The 19,333-nt window shown below is 41.7% G+C and overlaps 1 protein-coding gene across 2 annotated transcripts in view; it reads right to left on the bottom strand.

Moving 5' to 3' along the window:
• Positions 1-11,288, bottom strand: part of EPM2A (EPM2A glucan phosphatase, laforin) — a 70,323-nt gene extending 59,035 nt beyond the window's left edge. The window contains exon 1 of one of the 2 annotated variants that reach the window (XM_036249363.1): positions 10,980-11,288. In XM_036249363.1, the coding sequence (XP_036105256.1) occupies positions 10,980-11,280 (301 nt within the window). In that variant the 5' untranslated portion in view covers positions 11,281-11,288. The remainder of the gene's footprint in view (positions 1-10,979) is intronic. The other variant, XM_036249364.1, reaches the window with a different exon arrangement.
• Positions 11,289-19,333: the final 8,045 nt, after the last annotated feature.

A 19,333-nucleotide genomic window follows, 5' to 3' on the forward strand; every position in this document is an offset into this window, starting at 1 on the left:
CTTGCTCATACAAGGCTTATCTGTATCCATGTCACCTGCCCCAGATATTTAGAAAACATGGACTCTTAAACTCAACAACTGAGAAGCAAATAAGCCAATTAAAAATGCGCAAAGGAGCCCTGGCTGGTTTGACTCAGCGGCTGGAGCGTCAGCCAGCGGACCGGGGAGTCGTGGGTTCTATACCGGCCAAGGGCATGTGACTCGGTTTCAATTTGTCCCCATCCCTGATTGGGGTCATGCGGGAGGTGGCCATTTGATGTGTCCCTTCACATCAATGTTTCTCTCTCTTTCTCTCTCTCCTTCCCACTCTACCTGAACAAAAATGGAACAAGTGTCCTCGGGTTAGGAGGAAAAAAAAAGGGCAAAGGATTCGAATAAACATTTCTCCAAGAAGATGCACACACATATGTGTCTTCTGACTAATATGACCAATAAACACACGAAGAAAACAGTCAGCACATCAGTCCTGCAGGAACCACAAATCCAAACAGAACACCACTTCCCACCCGCTGAGGCGGCTAATTTTTAAGAAATACAGACAATAACAAGTGTTATTAAGGATGTGGAGCCTGCTGGGGGCGGTTTTGCTAAGTGGTTAGAGCGACAGCCCGCGAACCAGAGAGACCCAGGTTCGGTTCCCGCGAAGGGCATGTACCTCGCTCGGTTGCAGTTTGTCCCCGGCACTGGCTGGGGTCGTGTGGGTGACGACCAGTCGATGTCTCTCTTTCATGTCGCTGTTTCTCTCTTCCCCTCTCTCTCCTTCTCCCTCCATCTGAAGACAAATGCAAAAATGTCCTCGGGTGAGGATAAAAAAAAAGAATGTGGAAACACTGAAGCTCTCATACGCTGTTGGTGAGACTGGAAAATGGTACAGTCACTTTGTAAAAAACTTTCTCAGAGGGTAAACCATGTAGTTACCCACTGTCACAGTTGTAATTAGCTGGTTATTAATATTAATACCAGGAAAGAAAGCAAAGGGAGACTCAGACGTTGTTGAGCATATTCAGCTGCGAAGCAGAGGCCTGTTCGCTCTGCCTGGAAGCTACAGCTTCGGGGAATCAGCACTGTCCCTCCAAGGGGATCAACACCCCCCGTGCCTCCTGCGCTGGGTTGTTGGGGAGCAGGCGGAGAGGACGGCACAGAAGGAGGGGAGCAGTGGGTTGGCGAGGGGATGGACGCCATCAGAGGGGAGTGAGGTCCTGGAAGGGTAAAACCCCCAGACGGATACTTCCCTCCCCCTAGCTCTCGTCCTCTCCCCTGCTCCCTGACCTGCACTTGCCGTGTGCTCCCCTCTGCCCTTCGCAGCCCTGTGGCCTGCAGCAGCTGCCTGGACCGAACTTGAGTATGGAGAACAAGCTCTAGGCAATGGCTTTTAGCTCTGCTGAAGACCACGTGGGACTTTATTCATGGCGGGATGGAGGGAGATGGGACCTTGGAAGGGAACTCCAAATGTGACCTCGTCAATAAAGCTTTCCATGATACCCCGTCTTCCCATGGGGGCCTCAGGAAATTCCTGTTCCCTCAGCACCCCACACACTCCACTTCTACCAGTAGCAGGTGGGAACATGAAGAAGACCCCACCGATAGCAATATGTCCACACAAAACTTGTGCAGAGGTGTGCATAGCAGCACTATCAGAAAGGGAAAACAACCCATATATATGTCCATCAGCTGATGAGTGCACAAACAAAATGCAGTATATCTATACAGTGAACTATAACCCAACAGTAACAGTGAACGAAGTACTGACACAGGTTACAGTATGTATGAACCTTGAAATGATGCTACGTGAAGAAAGTCCGTTACAGAGGGCCACATGTTGTATGGTTCCATGTATAGGAAATATCCAGAATAGGCGAATTCAGAGATACACACTGCATTAGTATTTGTCAGGGAAGAGGGGAGGGAGATAGTAATGAGTACAGGGTTTCTTTTTAGAATGGTAAAAATGGTGGTGGTTACACAATTTGTGAATATAATAAAAACCACTGACCTGCATGCTTTAAAGGGGTAAATGTTATGGTATGTGAACTATATCTCAATAAAACTGTTTTAAAAAACCACATGGATTTCCAGCCTCTATCCTTGGAGATTCTGTTGGTCTGGGATTGACCCAAGAATCCATACATTTAAAAATTTCCCTGACTTACTTCACTTAGCATAATACCCTCTAGGTCCATCCACGTTGTTACAAATAGTATTTTTATGGAATACACCTTCATTATAAATAAAACGTGAGATGTTACAAAAAATAATAAACATAAAAAAATCCAATGAGAAAATCTTTAGTCGACATTATTAATATAAAATATGTATTATTCCCATTTACAAAGAATGTTTATATATATATGTATCAATTCAATTCCTCCTCACAATTATTCTGAAGTAATAAGTGTTAAAGTTACACTTTGAACCAATGTCTTTTTACACAACTTTTGGAATTTACACAACCTCAGAATTCAACACCTGATATTTAGAACAATTCTTAATCTAATATCATGGAAATAACAGTGCAACCCCCCAAAAATATAGTTTTCTGTGTAAGGGAGTCCAAATTGCTCCAATTCCAGAATCAGTCTGCGTAACAATTGCCACACTCATCAAATAGGTAGGTTTTTAGTGACTTCAGTCAGTGAAGATGGTAATATATGGGGAATTTATGCCAAAAGATATGAATGCAAATGTTACCTTAATTTTTTCCAAAGGTACAAATAGTTCATAAGATCTACAAATATAACATCCAGAGATGATGGCAATAAGAGATGAAGTAACGATAAAAATTCTCTTTGCTCATGGAAACAGTTTATATCCGTCTGCAACTACACTGAAAAAGGAAATGATTTTATAGTAGCCATTCCTCTGATTCCCTAAGATTTAATCAGCAGAAATTCAGGATAAAGCTCTGTGTTAATGTGACGTGATGTGGCGTGGGACTGAAAGTGTTAAGTGTCTCACTCTAGTGGGTGTGAGCTGGTCCACAGACCCGAGCTCACTGGTCATGGTCAGGATCCCACCAAGAGAGCAGAAAGCTGAGAACATTTTCCAGGTAACAAAATTGTGATGGTGTTGGAATAACAGATCATTTTAATGAGCTTGCTGTACCAGAAGCCCTGGCTAGTCAAACTTGACCTGCCAGAGAAACTCGTCTCTTTCCCAGAAAGCTGGACTCTCCTCAGACTTCCCTCATCTCATTAAGCTCTTCACTCTCTGGCTTTCTACAAATCCAATTTATAAATCATTTTCTCATTCACTCTCCAATCTCACACACTCATGAGCATTACTGTTACACAAAGAAACATACTTAATGAAGTATAAAATCTCTACCATATGGGTTTATATTTCCCTAAACACCATAAAATACGTTAGACTGGTTATGCTAATGCCCTATCCAGCTTATTATTTTGTCCCCATGGAGGCATCAAGGCATATTTTTAAGATTGTCCTTGCTCTATACCTTTTGGGAAAAAAATAAAAAGAGTATCATAACTTCTCTCCCTCCCCACCTTACAATCACACAACGATGTTTTAATTTTCCCTAAAATTAGAACCTCATTCTGCTTCTAGCGGACATGAACAAGTCATCTAAAGGCAGCCAAATTTTGATTTCGGCTCACATGAACTTCCTGGTAAAAGACTGGGTCAGGTTCTGGGAAGATGGAATGAGAAACTGAAATAACAACAACTCCTCGATGATTTTAGTCCAGCACAGCTTGTTTGGATATGTGGTGGACTGTGGTTTGATCCAAGAGTGGGAAAGTAATGCTTTTGGTTTTCATTTGAATGTCCGTCTTAATGATGTTCTCAAAACTTTGTGCCATTTTGACTGAAACAACACTTTAAATGAATGTTGCAAAGAAAACAGTGGGGAAGGGGATTAAGAGAATGTCCAAGGAGAGGACCAGCTGGGGCAGTGTCTCAGCTCACCTTTTCAATAATTCCTATGATGTGGTTCCTTTGAGTATAGTAAGCACAGCTATGCTTTTGAAACACTCTTACTTCACAATGAATAAAACAAAAGACCAACGTCATATTCTTCTACTCAGTTTATCTAATTAAAATTGAGTGCACTGTATTCACATACTTTGGCTGCAATGTGGATGATATCCCTTGTGCAGTAGGTGTCCATCTAGCCTGTAACTCAGTCTTCACCAGGATATAGTACAAAGTAGAATCACAAGTGGAAATGGGTAATGAAAACAGTTATCTGGAGGCTGTGGCATGACCTAGAATATATGGGTTATCTCGCTACGGTTTGGCACAATGTACGCAGTAATCCAATTTCACCAAACTGCTGCCTCCGTGAACATATGCCATCTTTAAGATCAACCAGTCCATCTTAGTAAAAATAGAAAGGCAGAGATGATTCTCCTACTAAAAACTGTTGTCTATCTTAAAATTATAACTACTACTTTACTTTAGACACTTTATAAACTAGGCCACACAACTAGTGTGGTGTTCATCGTTCCTTTTTAGAAAGGACTGAGCAAACTCACTGGGTTAAGTCATTTCTGTAAGGTTATACAAGCGTGTGGCGGAATTTGGTCTAATGAGGCTTTATCCTATTCCAAACATTTGTCCTTTCCACTGTACTGTGGTGTCTCTTCATATTGCCCACAGAATACGTCTTAGATCTAGACCACAGGTAACAGTGTTGTCACAGGGCAAGTTTTTCTGCTCAGACAACAGATAGCTTCTTCTAGTAACTCAGAATGTTAAGAGCAATTTAATTAATTTAGAATTTTTAAAAAAGATTTATTACATATTGTGTCTTTCTCCCTCAAAATTTATATGTTAAACACTTGTCCCCCAATTCTTCAGAATGTTACCTTATTTGGAAAGAGGGCCTTTACAGCAGTGATCAAGTTAGAATGAAGTCATTGGGTTGAACCCTAATCCAATATGACTGGTGTCCTTATAAAGAGAAAAAATTGGGACAGAGATGCATGTAGAGGGAAGAGGATAAAAGACCTGTGGAGAAGACAGGCATCTATAAGCCGCGGAGAGAAGACTAGAACAGATCCTTCCCTTGTGGACCTCAGAAGAAACTGCTTAGATTTTGGACTTTTGAGCCATCAGAACTGTGAGACAATACATTTCAGTTGTTTTATCCATTTTGTAGTATTTTGTTATGGCAGCCTTTGCAAACTATACATTATCTTAAAGATATAAAGTTGTATGTTGATTTGTTTAATCTTCTTAAGTAGTAATAATAGAATATTCAGGAATTCACATTTTTCCTGTCAATTTTACTCTAATACAATCATTGTTGTACAAAAGGGAATATAAAATGAAAATAAATTAAACTTTGTGCAAAAGAAATAAAAGAGTGGAGTAGAGAATAGTTATAATTGGGACTTCCGGCCAAGATGGCAGCGTTGGTAAATGCAGTATGGCCTCCTCCCACAACCACATCAAAATTACAATTAAACTACAGAACAACCATCATTCAGAACCGCCTGAAATCGAGCTGAATGGAAGCCCTACAACTACGAGATTAAAGCAGCAGCCACACTGAGACGGGTAGGAGGGGCCGAGGAGAACCACGTGTGGTGGATAAAAATCAGGAGGGAAACCTGGGCTGGGAAGGTCCTCCCTGAGGACTGAGGGGTCCCCTTTCCACACCAGGCTCCCAGCTCAGGGTCCCAGTGCCAGGAAGAGAAGTCCCCACAACTTCTGGCTGGAAAACCAGTGGGAACCGAGGCTCAGGGAGGCTGCGGCTTCTGGAGCCCCAGGCAGATCCTCTTAAAGGGCCGGTGCACGGACTTACTCGGACTTGCTCCCTCTGAGCTCGGAGGGGAGTCAGCTCGAGGGGCACCAGAGACATACAGGGAAGAATTGAGCTGTTTGGCCTCGAGACGAGGGCTGGAGAGGCAGCTTTCTCCTGGACAGAGGGGCTGGCGGAGGCTGATGTTCCTTTGGTGAGCCCTTCCCTGGGGCAGCAGGTAACCACCATATCTGGGACTCCAGGAACGTGGCTCACACTTTTGGCCCTGCCCTGGTGACTCCCTGAGGCCCTGCCCCACCCAACTTTTGGGCCCACCCAAGCTGTTTCCAAACACTTTATCATAGGATTGGCCTGTCTTGGATCCTGCTTCAGAGTTTCCTAAAATCTTTCAAACAAGCAGCATCTGGTCTCAGCGAGCCCCAGACCTCTCATTAAGTGGCCCCAGGCCTGGCACTTGCCTTGGTTCACAACTTGGCTTCCTGGACACCTCCAAGCCCAGCACAAGAAGCAGCCATTTGTAGATCACTTGGTAGCTTATGCCAGAGACAGCACACCCAGTGGACAGCTTCATACCACATTGAAACACCACCACCCAACCACCTCCACAAGTGACACACTCAATGAGTGAACTCAGTGGGTACCAGAGCCCTGATGAAGTAAGTCTTACTCTGTATGGTAGGCTCCTACACAGCTGATCCTCCCAGATAGTCACAGACCAGTGGTCAGTGAGCACAGCCAGTCCTTGCAGCTGATCAGCCTGAGTAAATCCCTCCCATTGATGTGCCAACAGCAATCAAGACTCAATTACAACAAAAGGGTGTACAGTCCACACCAAGGGTGCACCTCAAGGGCCCAGCTGGGGTGATCAGGGAGGCTGTGCCACTGGATCCTACAGGACACCTACAACAATAGGCTACCCTATGAAGCCTAGGAGACATAGCAACTCTACCTAATACACAGAAACAATCACAGGGAAGCAGACAAAATGAGGAGACAAAGAAACATATCCCAAATGAAAGAAAAGAATAAAACTCCAGGAAAAGAACTAAACAAAATGGAGATAAGCAATCAGATGCAGAGTTCAAAACACAGGTTATAAGGTTGCTCGAGGAACAAGGTGAGACATCCAAGGGGTTTAGTAAGACCTTCAAGGAACTTAAGGAAACCTCAAGGAACTTAATGAAAACAACAACATAAAAAAGGACCAGGCAGAAATGAAGGATGCACTAACTGAAATAAAAAATAATTTACAGGGAATCAATAGTAGAGTAGATAAAGGTAAGAAGGAAACCATTGATTTAGAATATAAAGATGCAGAAAACACCCAATCAGAACAGCAAAAAAAAAAAAAAAAGAATCCAAAAAAATGAGAATATTGTAAGTAGTCTCTGGGACAACTTCAAGTGTGCCAACATTTGCATGATAAGGATGCCAGAAGGAGAAGAGAGAAAGAGCAAAAAATTGAAAACCTATTTGAAAAAATGATGACAGATAACTTCCCTAACTTGGTGAAGGAAACAGACATACAAGTCCAAGAAGCACAGAGAGTTCCAAACAAGTTGAACCCAAAGAGGTCCACACCAAGACACATCATCATCAAAATGCCAAAGGTTAAATACAAACAGAGACTCTTAAGAGCAACAAAAGAAAAGCAGTCTGTTACCTACAAAGGAGCTCCTATAAGACTGTCAGCGGATTTCTCAAAAGAAACTTTGCAGGCCAGAAAGGAATGGTAAGAGATATTCAAGGTGATGAAAAGCAATGGCCTACAACCAAGATTACTCTATCATGCAAAGCTATCATTTAGAATCGATGAACATATCAAGAATTTCCCAGACAAGAAAAAGCTAAAGGAGTTTATCACCACCAAACCAGTATTATATGAAATGGTGAAGGGTCTTTTTGAAGGAGAAGAACAAAAATATGCACAATAAAATGTCAGTTAATACATATCTATCAACAATTGAATCTGCAAACAAAATGAGCAAGCAGACCAGAAACAGACTCATAGATACAGAGAACTTTCTGTTTCTTGCCAGATGGGTGGAGGCTAGGAGAATGGGTGAAAAAGATGAAGGAATTAAGAAGTACAAATTGGTTGTTAGACTGATGAACTTCAAAGGGAAGGGGGGAGGGAGGGCCGAATGAGATAAACCAAAGAACTTCTATGCATATACGTGTAGCCAGTGGACACTGAGAATAGTGTGGGGAAGGCAGGAGGGGGGCAGGATTGGGGAGGAGGGGGTCAATGGGGAAAAAAGGGAGGAACATCTGTAATACATTCAACAATAAAGATGAGTTTAAAAAAAAAAATTATAACGTAAACATTGAAGTTATGGCCAGTAAAATCTAAGACTACAAAGCCTGATCCTGTTGCTAGGGGACAAAATTTAGTGGCAGACTATAATTAAAGAGTTAATAATCTTCAGAATGAAAGATACTCTCACAGAATATAATTTATAATTTCTTTATAAGTATATAAATATATATATATAATTATTGACAATATCCCCAACCTTTAAGGAAAACAATGTTTTCAAAAAGTATGCAGTTTGTATTCATTTAATAGTGTAATCAAGCTAGGAAATTTTGGAGATCAGTGTGCTTTTCCTGTTTAAAAAAATATATAGAATTTTCAAAACAAGTTGTAGAAGAACATTACCATCCAATTTTAATTAAAACAAATTCTGGTTTCATCTCAGGTAAAATTTGAGCATTATTTATAGTGTTTTAAAAAAAGATTTTTTTTTTGTTCTGGTGACATAGCTTCTGTGTCACAGAATTATATTTCCTTTTCTATGAGTCTATTTGAACCACTTGGTTCTGCAGTATTTCCTAATCATAATAGTAAAAATAACAACTAACATTTAATAGACATCCTATTCTAAGTCTTTTATTTTTTGTTGTTGTTGTTGTTGTTAATCCTCCCTGGAGGATATTTTTCTATTGATTTTTAGGTAGAGTGGGAGGGAAAGAGAAACATTGATGGGAGAGAGACACATCCATTGGTTGTCTCCCACATGACCCCAACTGGGCCAGGGACCAAAACTGTAACCTAGGTACATGTCCTTGACTGAAACTGAACCCAAGACCATTCTGTTGGCAGGCCAACACTCTAACTGTTGAGCCAAACCAGCCAGAGTACTATTCTAATTCCTTTAAATTTATTAGACAGTTTAGTCCTTTCAACAACAGCACAGTGAAGATAAGTGACTTGTCCAAGGTCACACTGGTTAGTGAACCCCAGCACTCTGGCTCTAGAGTAGTTGCTCCTAAACACTGGCTACACCTTCTCATTAGTTAGCGTACAGTTCTTAGAATCAACCTATGAATCTAAAATAGAAAGGCATAGTAACAACTATAAAACACTTTATATAACTTATATAAAACTTAAAAATATATGTTATATATAATATAATAAATATGTGTAAAATGTATATATAATTTAAAATAATATAAAAATTAGCAGGGGGAGAGAGATCATGAACAGCTAAATTCTTCATATTTCATAGAAAGTATCATGATTTTATAGGTATACAGCAGCTATTACAAGATATTATCTAATTTTAATAAAATATATATAATTTATATGATAACTTGGAAAAAATCTAAAAGCCGAAAAGTTCAACCTGCTACTTTAAGAAATAACAATATAAGCACATTATTCAAAACTTGGAGGAATGTCAGAAAAGCTAAAAACAGAAAAGGAGGGGGACTGGAAAGACCTTTGTTTTTAACCATTTTAATTTGTATTAAAGTGTCATATTTTATTATAAAAAATAAGTATATACTACTATTAATAATAATACCACACTGTAAAGAAGGACAAAAAACTGAAGAGGGTGACTGTCACTTCTGGCATGAAAATACAAAAGGACAATAAGTGCTACTGGACCATGTAACCCAGTGGGGTACAAAGAGAGGCACAAGGACAACACATGCCATATTACAGAATTCTCATCTTTGCTGGTTCTTTGTTTCCACATCATTATGGTCTAAATGGCCTATCTGTTTTTTATAAACTTCTAAAGAGACCTTCATTTCACTGGCTTTGGACAACCATTTCGGATTACACACTCCAATCCTTCACCTCACACACCTCATGTGAAAAAAGGGCCGTCTAAATTCACATCACCAGCAGGAGTCTAGGATGGTGTAACCTTGTCAGGGTATAATCTGGCAGTCCTCGTTGAAATGTAAAATAGGGCCATACTTTGACCTAATTATTTCATTTCCCAGAATCTACCCTCCAGAAACACTTCCAAATGCTCAACAGTAACTCTGTATACAGGTTTACAACTAGGCTCTTACTGTTTATAACAGAGGAAAACAAAAACCACTTAAATGCACATTGACACATGCAAAATATTTTGGTGACATTAAAAAAAAAAACGAGCTCGCCCTGGCCGGTTTGGCTCAGCGGTTGGAGCATCAGCCTGCGGACCAGAGAGTCCCGGGTTTGGTTCCTGCTAGGGGCACGTACCGGGAAAAAAAAAAAAAAAAGAGCTCTACCTATATAGAATGACCCTAAAAGCTTACGTAGACATATAGACATACGTATATTGGGCAGTGAGTGGGCTTAAGATGTGGGGAGGAAACAGTTTTTTTACCTTGTTGATTTATTATAATTTTTTTTACAACCAGTATTATTATTTTTATATTTTAAAAAATCAGAGCATGCCTCAACTGTCATATACTTGGGATAAAAGTAATCCCAAAAGAGTAGAACTCAAATGTGGGGCGGGGGTGGGTCATACTGTAACTGGCACGTAGCAGTCTAGGATTAGCAAATGGCCTGCTTCACTGGCTGGGTCACGTTTTTAGGGAACCAGGCAAGAAAACGAGGTCACAAGAACCAGGCAGAGCTGAGGAGTGAGCCAGGAGCAGTGGGCCCAGGCAGTCCAGGGACGGGCACAGGGGAGGACGAGGCGGGCCCTGGGTGTCTGGGACGGGGCAGCGGCCTGCGTTGCCGGCAGACCTGGGGAATGAACTGGACATGAGCTGGGCACTGGGTATGCGGGACAGAGGCTCAAGGACCAAGAGCGGAAGCTGACGAGGGCACAGCAAACATGTAGGGGCTCGGAGCCGGCGTCGAGGCTGGCGGTGGTTTGGCCAGCAGACAGGGGTGCGGCTTTCGAAAAGTCAGGAGCTGGGCACAGCGCCCGGAAGGATCGCTGCAGGGACCGGGGGCCGCCGGCGGCCGGGCCGGGCCGGGGTCCCCGCTGTGCGCTCGGGCGGGCGCCCGTCCCCGTACCTTCCCAGCAGAGTTCCCCTCCGGGATGCCTCTTCAGGAACTTGTACCAGAACGTGTCCACGCGGTCCGGCTCCGCCCCGTCCTGCGCCGCCTCCTCCGGCGCCAGCTCCACCTCCCCGAGCCACAGGCCGGGCTCCTGCAGCGCCGGCGCCCCCGCGCCCGCCGCCGTGCCCGCGGGCCTCATGCGCACCGCCCCGCGCGGCTCCCAGCGCCCCAGCTCCGGCCGCGAGCCCGCGATCAGCAGCTCCTGCCCGGCCCCGGCCGCCGCGGGCGGCACCACCACCCCGAACCGGAATCGCATGGCGGCGGGTGGCGCGGCTCCCGGTGCCCGGCGTCCCGGGGCGGCAGACGCGGCCCGAGCACGAGGCGGCCGCGGCGATTGGACAGCGGCGCTCAAGGCCTGGACGCCAGAGGCCCGGGCGCCGGCGGGGACACGTGCCAGGCGGCACCTTTTTGGGCTGCATCACGCGGCCCAGGAGCCTGGGCCTCGGCCAGGCCAGGATCGGAGGCCGCGGAAGGGGGTCAGCGGGAGCCACCACCCGCCTGTCCCGTAGAAGCAGCTGACCCCTGCCCGGCTCCGCGGGGTGCTGTCCACGCAAAGTAAGAAAAGGAAAAGAAAACGGAGTTGGAAAGGGAGGAAAATCTCTCATAAGCCCTGCGTTTCTGCAGTCATCTTTCAAAAAAACTGTAAATTATTTTTATGAGACCCTAAAGAAAACGGGAATTGCATGTAGAAAGCAGGGAAGATCCTAGACCGGGTATCTGGAGAGCCTTGGACCTTACGCAAGTCACTTCCTCTCGCCAGGCCTCAGGCTCTTTATCTGTACAATGAGGGTATAAAATAATCTCAAAGACCCTGCCAACCCAAAGGCTCTCCTTGGCAGAAGAGACAGTTACTCAGAACCCCGAGCTGATGCAAAAACACAGCGTTTTTTCCTTGCCAGGTCCACTTCGAGGCCTGAATGAAACAAAACTATTTTTTAATTAGATTAGTGCGTGTAAAATGGATTTGTTTTACCTTTCCAAGATAAAACAAAACAAAAACTCATTCTGTGATTATAAATGTATGACATTCATAATTTTTAAATGGCATAAAAATAGAACCTGTTGAAAATTGTCTTTCAGTAAAAGTCGGCACTATTTTTGCAACTTAAAACATTTGTATGTCAATAAACAGGTTTATAGCTATTTGGTCAAAAGAAAACTATTTGCATGGGAGGTGGAGCTGTGTGTCACTGCCATAGGAAACCAAATGTTCTGTTTACATATTTGTTCATATTTGATTCTTTAATAAAATTGCTCTCATGTTCTTACATTTGTATGTTCACAAACACTTAACATAACAATCTCTTATGTGAACTAAAGACACATTTTACCGGTATTTGAAAACTTGTGAATAGCAAAAGAAAGCCAAAATGTCAGGCATTCAGAATATAAGTACAACAGAAAGTACAAAAATGTAAACCATACAAACTCAGTCTCTCTCTAGAACAATTAGTAAATTCATAATAGTTTTACTCTTACACGTTGCTTTCTACTCAATGTTTGGTTGGTTGCTAAGCTTAAGGATAAACACAGAAAAATGTGAAGACAGCAAGGCTGGCCAAACGTGGCTGATTCATTAGCAAAGCAGACATTAAATCATGTGAGTCTGTTTATTCAATTTGTTCTTATAGAGTATTCTTAGACTAATTTTAGGAAATTAAGAGTCATTTGGCCATGCAAGAACACCAGGAACTGACAGTTTAGGACTTTTTTGTTGAAGGAAGCTTGCTGCCTCTATTGTGTACTTTCCAGATGGCATTATTCCCACCAACCCTTCCAAAGTTGAGTACTGTTCATTGTCAATCTAAATAAAGAGGTAAACTGAGGCAAGCTCAAAATTATCAAAAGTATGAGTTTATTCAGGAATAGCAGAGAATTTCAATTCAGGAAATGCAAACTGTAGCAAGCTATAGGCAGTCTGTTCAAGGTTTGGGGTAGGCTGTATTTATGGGCAGGGAATATAAAGAGGGGAGAGTTCAGTTAGATAGAGCCTGTTAAAATAAAAAGCAAGCAAAGACCAGCTTTGAAATTTTCCTGAGCAAACAAATACAGTCCAGGCATACCAACAACACTCAATTCAGCTTATTTTGCAATATCAACCCGATCTGGGTCATTTCTTGTTCATGTCTCCGGAAACCATAAGCAAAATTTCCCAAGGTTAATATGAGGTAACCTCTGGCCAACTCCCTATCGTTTAAGTAAAGGCCAGTATTATCAATTTTCTGTAAGTCAGGAATTTACAGGAAATCGGTCCTTATGTTTTGTGTCCCTGAGGGCACATAATTGGGATTTTCCATTTTCCATTCTCTAGTTCCGTTTTAGATTAAAATTCTTTTATTCTAAAAATAATACAATAACAAAAAAAAGATAAAATAATACATTTGTTCAACAGACATTATTCCTCCTCTCTCATTATAAAGAGGTTGAATAATTTTAACATTTACCCCTTTAAGCCCCTAACAAAATATGTAACAGCTTATTTTATGACATAGATCTAAATATAGTATAAATATGCTGGCTACATTGTACATCAAATAAAATACAACTAGAAAGAAGAGGGAGATCAAAATGTGGATTAAAGGCAATGTTTCAATCATACTTTATCAGTCATGTGAATTTGTTAGCCATGAAAATTGTAACAGCCATGGATCCTTATTATGTGTGAAGCATGTGGTTTTGATACTCATATTATTTTATATACTTCTCTCACCAATTCTAGGAGGAAATTACTATTGTTATTCCCATTTTATAAGGATAAGGCCATAGAAAAGTCCAGTAAATAGACCACAACAAGGAAGGGACAGAGCCAGTGCTAAATGTCATTCATTCGGCTTATAGTTAAAAAAACATATATATAAATATATATATAATACATATAATTAAAATATATGTAATATACATAATTTGATTTCTGATAAGGAAAATCATTACAATGTATTTAAATCCCAGCATGTTTAAATGAGTTATTCCTCATTAGCTCATTATAAACAATAAACTACCTGTAATTATTTCCTGTAACTAACTTCATCCTTGAGAATGATGGAATGGATGAATCCTAAGTAGCAATTTAAACTGATCAGTGAGTCTATAAAGACACAGACGTCTTGATATTTAGAGTGGATTTGACGTCAGGTCCTAGGAAATGGTCACTTCATGCCTATCTTGTTGGAAGCGGAAACAGAGTGAAGAAGGCAAGGTGAAGAATTTTTCTAGTTGTTAAGCTGTGTCCTGCTCAGTTCTTTTTCCTAGTTGAGTTCTCCATATGAGATTTCTTTTTACATTTCAAAGAATCATGACATTTAGTAAAAACGATTCTTTTTTAAATTGATCTGAGGTCAGATTCTTGATGCTATGAGGACAAGCTGAGTTTAAAGCAAAAATCAGCTCAGCAGAGTCACAGAAGCCTGTGATACTTCTAACCGCCAAACCCATTTCTTTCTTTGAATTTCATTTCGATAGTGCTGTCTTACAAATACCTGCAATATTTGTTGAAGAATGGGTGATAAATTCAAATTTAGAGTTTCAGGACCCAAATCAATGTTAATTCCTTGAAAAACCCCTCAGGGAAACCTATTACTCTTGACTCTCTTGTGATTTATGTTCCCTGAACCAATCTTTCACCACTCAGTGTGTTGTCATAAATTTTTCCTTATAATATTGTGTACGTATACGCATACTCACTGATTCAAACCACATTTCATCCAAATGGTTCGGGGGCCATTATAACTATTAGTTTATTACTTGTCAGAATGTATCTGAGAGTGTAATGTGTCACATATACTATTTCCAATTTTGTAGTTTAAAAAAAAGCAAACAAAACCTTCCAGAGAGAATTTGACTACAGCTTAGAAATTTTGCACATTGCAACGGACTTTTCTGGGTTGGAAAATTGTAGGTTAGGCTACTTGAAATCCCAGTTTGAATCTGGAGCAGTAGATGGATTTGAACTGTACCAAGGCTTTATTCAGAAATGCCACAACATTTCTCAGCTATGTAAACAATTCATGTCCTTCTGGATACAGACAGAAATCTCCTATCCCCAGGAGATTCCAGTGATTCCGCTTCCCCCCGCATCCCGGCATAGACTAGTGCTGCATTTTCAGCATCTGACAGCCAGTCATGCTTCTTTCTCTGTAATTTCTACACTAAAGACTTAATTTAAGAAATTATTCCCAGTATAAAATTACTCTGAGGTTTATGCCTTTTCAAAAGCACTGACCTGCTCCCTTCCCCTCACATCTCACCCCAATGTCAGCATGGTAAAATGCACACGCACCTCCTCCCACAATTCTCAGTTGAAAACCTCCATTCAACCTCCATGGAGCCTGGGTTCTGTTAGGCAGTGACCTCAGCTGACTTTTCCCGGGGAGAGCAGAGGCCAAGCCAGGTGGCTGGACCGCAAGGTTAGAGACACCAGATTAGAGCTTCCTTCAGATGTAAAAAGATCCTCCTAGGTTTGGGGCCACTGAATGGTTGGCTAGTTAACACCTTTCTCAAAATGGGTAGAGGGCTTGATAACGCAACCCCTAGGAATAAAAGAGCGGTGCTGGAAGGGGTGATTTGAAACTCCCAAAGGAAATTTCACGAGTTTGATAACAGAAGGAGGTTAGCTGAGAGCAGAGCTGGCCCATTTACGCTTGAATGCAGAACGAAGACTGAGGTGGGGGAGGGGGGGCAAACCTGACAGGTGGTTTTCAAGGATTTGAACACTGTCATTTGCCCTTTGCTTGTTTTTTTCTAACCATTGAATATGTTTTTATTAAAAGTATTTCAACATTGTTTGGGGTGCTCATTGCTGAGCTGGGGAGAGGAAAGCAGGCAGAAGGTTGGATGGTAAACATGCTTTGACTTCATCATTTGAATGAAGAGGAAGCTCCCAGGGAGGAAGGTGAGGTTAGTGGTGACTGGGAAGGAGAACCTCCGCGAGACCCTGTTGACCTCCAACAGAAAAGAAAGGATAAATCAGAAGCTGAGTCAAGACCCTGGGCTTTCCCCAAATATAAGTTCTTCCTAGGAACTCAGGGGTTCTCTGCAAATGCAGAACTAGTTTAGGAGAAAGAGGTGTACTCATATTTTTATGAGGGGAACCAGCCACTGATTCAGAGATGTGTACTTGTCCAAGCACACACTACGGATGTTGTCCAGGCATAATTTTCCTAAATGGCTCTCATGTAACTTAATGAGAGAACCAGCGGATGGTAAAGATGGGTCCAAAATAATTCCCGATATAATGTATATAGACACCGAAAGAATAGTAGATTACTAAGTTAGATACAAAATTGACTAACTTCCTACTGGACCATGAAAATGTCACCTGTGGGTTTATCTCTATTGCCAGACAGAAATACTTGATGTCTAACAGATCGGCATCTACCAGATTTAATATGCAACGACAGAACCCCAATTAACAGTAAAGTTGTGAGATAAGCCAAGGTATGAACAATCTTGTAGATGCCGAAATAATTCTCGAGTGGGCCTGCTAGACCCTGTGCCAGCCTGCAGGACACACAGTCTTACTCTTTTCTAAGGTTTGGATACTTTTCCTTAACAATGTGAAATAGCAATAAAAACTTCCCATTTGTTCAGCTCCTGTCTACCACGGTCTCGTCACTGTACTGGTTGCCTTACATAGCTTAGTTAATCCTCTCCCTATTTCCATTGCACAGTTATGATCTCCATTGCACAGAAGACGGACTTGAGTTTTTGGAACATTAACTGATTTGCCTAAGGTCATACAGCTAAGCTAATAAGTGACAGAGGCAGGATTTGCACCCAGGAGTGTCTGGCCCAATAGCCTCTCCAGCCAGGCACTCAGCACGTGGCCGTGCAGCTCAGCACTGCGCAGAAGCACTGGGCTGAAGGGAGCTCAGCTCCACTTGCAAAGCCTTGTACATTACGTTCTCCTTGGTAAGCCGAGTGCCACCCGGAAAATCTATATAAAGCTGCGGGGGTGGAGAGTGCCCAGGGGTGACATATTCCATTATTCTAAGTCCCACAAAGCATTATACTATAAACTAAAGCCCTAACTCCAGATATATTTACAATTTTTTAAATAACTGTTTAGACACAGTTTGGCAAATTTCAATATTTTTACTTGGGACAGATCCTTAAAATGACCGCTATTGGCTGATTATATAGCAAAAGTAGGTTTAAAGTTATTTGTATGGAAACAAATACAATAATTAATAAATAGTAATACAAGAATAAACTCTGTGTTTTGCATACTCAAAACTGTCAACCTACATTTGCCCCACCCTGCAGATCAACCTGGACAAACACAAATGCATCTCACTGGATTTAGTAGCCTAGACTTTCTGTATCCATCTGCTACGGTGCCAGTGACTACCTTTGAGGGTCTGCCATGGGGAGGACTCACACTCCCTGCTAAGACCCAGTTCTGCAGGAACTTTACCGGAAACACCACAGCCCTGTGTAGCTCAGGGAACTCGGCATGATGAGTGAAACAGGAAACAGAAATTCTAATTCTTCCTGCCTTGAAAGGAGGCCAGAGAAGGTTATGATGAGGGAAACAGCTTTCTTAAACTGACTTAACACATTTCACTTCAATTTCAGCTAGAAATGAGACCAAGTGGACTGAGGTGCTGTTCTCTCTATGCCGCCACACACACACACACACACACACACACACACACACAGCTTACAGCAGTTACGACGTCACCCCGTGGAGAACAGAAGGATGAGGCAAGGGAGGAGTTGTGTTGAATGGAGGCATTGGAACAACGGCGACTGCCATTCCCTCCGAGGGCAGTAACCACTGTGATTTAATAGCATTGGTCTGTGATCTTAGAAACCACTGGTATTCTCTGTAGCCGAGGGCACAAAACAGCAGGCCACACCTGACAGGCACACAGGGACTTTTATTTATATAGTTGCTGAAATACCAAAATTGGATAATTTTACACAAATATACCAATTTTGTCCTCTCTTGAAAAACCAGATTTGCCAAGAGGGGCTACAACCTTCAAAGGCACAGGAGGCTGAAGCTGGCAGGTGCCTCCTCTTCATGGGCTTGAATTCCTGCATTTCGTCCCCACCACGCCCAAACTGTCTCCCTGGAATTGAGGCCAAGTTGCTGTTTATTTTGACATTCAAGAGTTTTTGTTTGTCTGTTAGTTTTTCAATATAGCATTAAAACAAAAGTAGCAGGGATGTCAAGATACTGAAATGCTCACTTATTGTTGGTGAGAATGTGAAGTAGTGCAACCACTTTGGAAAACAATTTGATAATTTAATCTCATGAAGATTAAAAATACGTTACTATTTGACCCGGCAAGCCCACTCCTCTGCGAGAGAGAACATATGTCTTATGTTCTTGAACTTGAACATTCAAAACAATATTATTTATAATAGCAAAAGCTTGTAGTTGAACATTCAAAGTAATATTATTTATAATAGAAAAACTGGAAACAACCCAAATGGCCATCTAACTGATGATTGGATCAATAAAATGTGGTATATCCATGCAGTGGAATATTATTGAGCCGTAAAAAGGAGTGAAGTACTGACTCATGCTATAACATGCTGAACCTTGAAAAAATTATGCTAAGTGAAATAAGACAGTCATAAAAGACCATATATTGTATGATTCCATACAGTATTGCATGAAATGTCCAGAACAGGCAAATCTATGAAGACCAAAGAAAACTAGTGTTTGCCTCAGGTTGAAGGCAGAGAGAAATGGGGGGGGGGGGAATGGGGAGTGAGTGATCAATAAAAGGCATGGGATTTGTGGGGGGGGGAGTTTTGAAAATGATCCAAAAGTGACTTGTGGCGATGGTTACTAACTTTTAATTGATGACTTGTATTGTATATAAGTTACATATCAATAAAGTTGTTTCAAAACAAAGCAAATGAACTATTACACCAGTTTGTATGACCCCTTTAGGTCCTTTGAGTTTTGAGCCCCTGCATTTCAAAGGAAAATGCACATAAAACCTGATACCTAAGGATCTAGAAGAGAATTTGCTCCCTTTAGATACACCAGGATACTGATTCTCACTTGGCAGTGGTGGATGGATGGGAAGAATAACATTTTCATTTTTTTCAAAGCTTTCAAAAAAAAAAAAAACAACTAACTCACATCTGACAATTAATATATGTATTCTTTTGAAGTATACAGTATTGGTTTAGGTGACTTGGAACTCAAGATCATGTGATCCCTGCCCACAGAGTCTAGAGTGTAGTTGCTGGAGACATATACATGTGAAAGGTTGAGTTACAGCACACGCACAAAAAGAATGTTAAACTTATATTTAACAGTACTAAATCACTTGGCACGGAGCAGTGAC

The sequence above is a fragment of the Molossus molossus genome, unplaced genomic scaffold, assembly GCF_014108415.1.
Source record: "Molossus molossus isolate mMolMol1 unplaced genomic scaffold, mMolMol1.p scaffold_m16_p_8, whole genome shotgun sequence".
Taxonomy (NCBI): domain Eukaryota; kingdom Metazoa; phylum Chordata; class Mammalia; order Chiroptera; family Molossidae; genus Molossus; species Molossus molossus.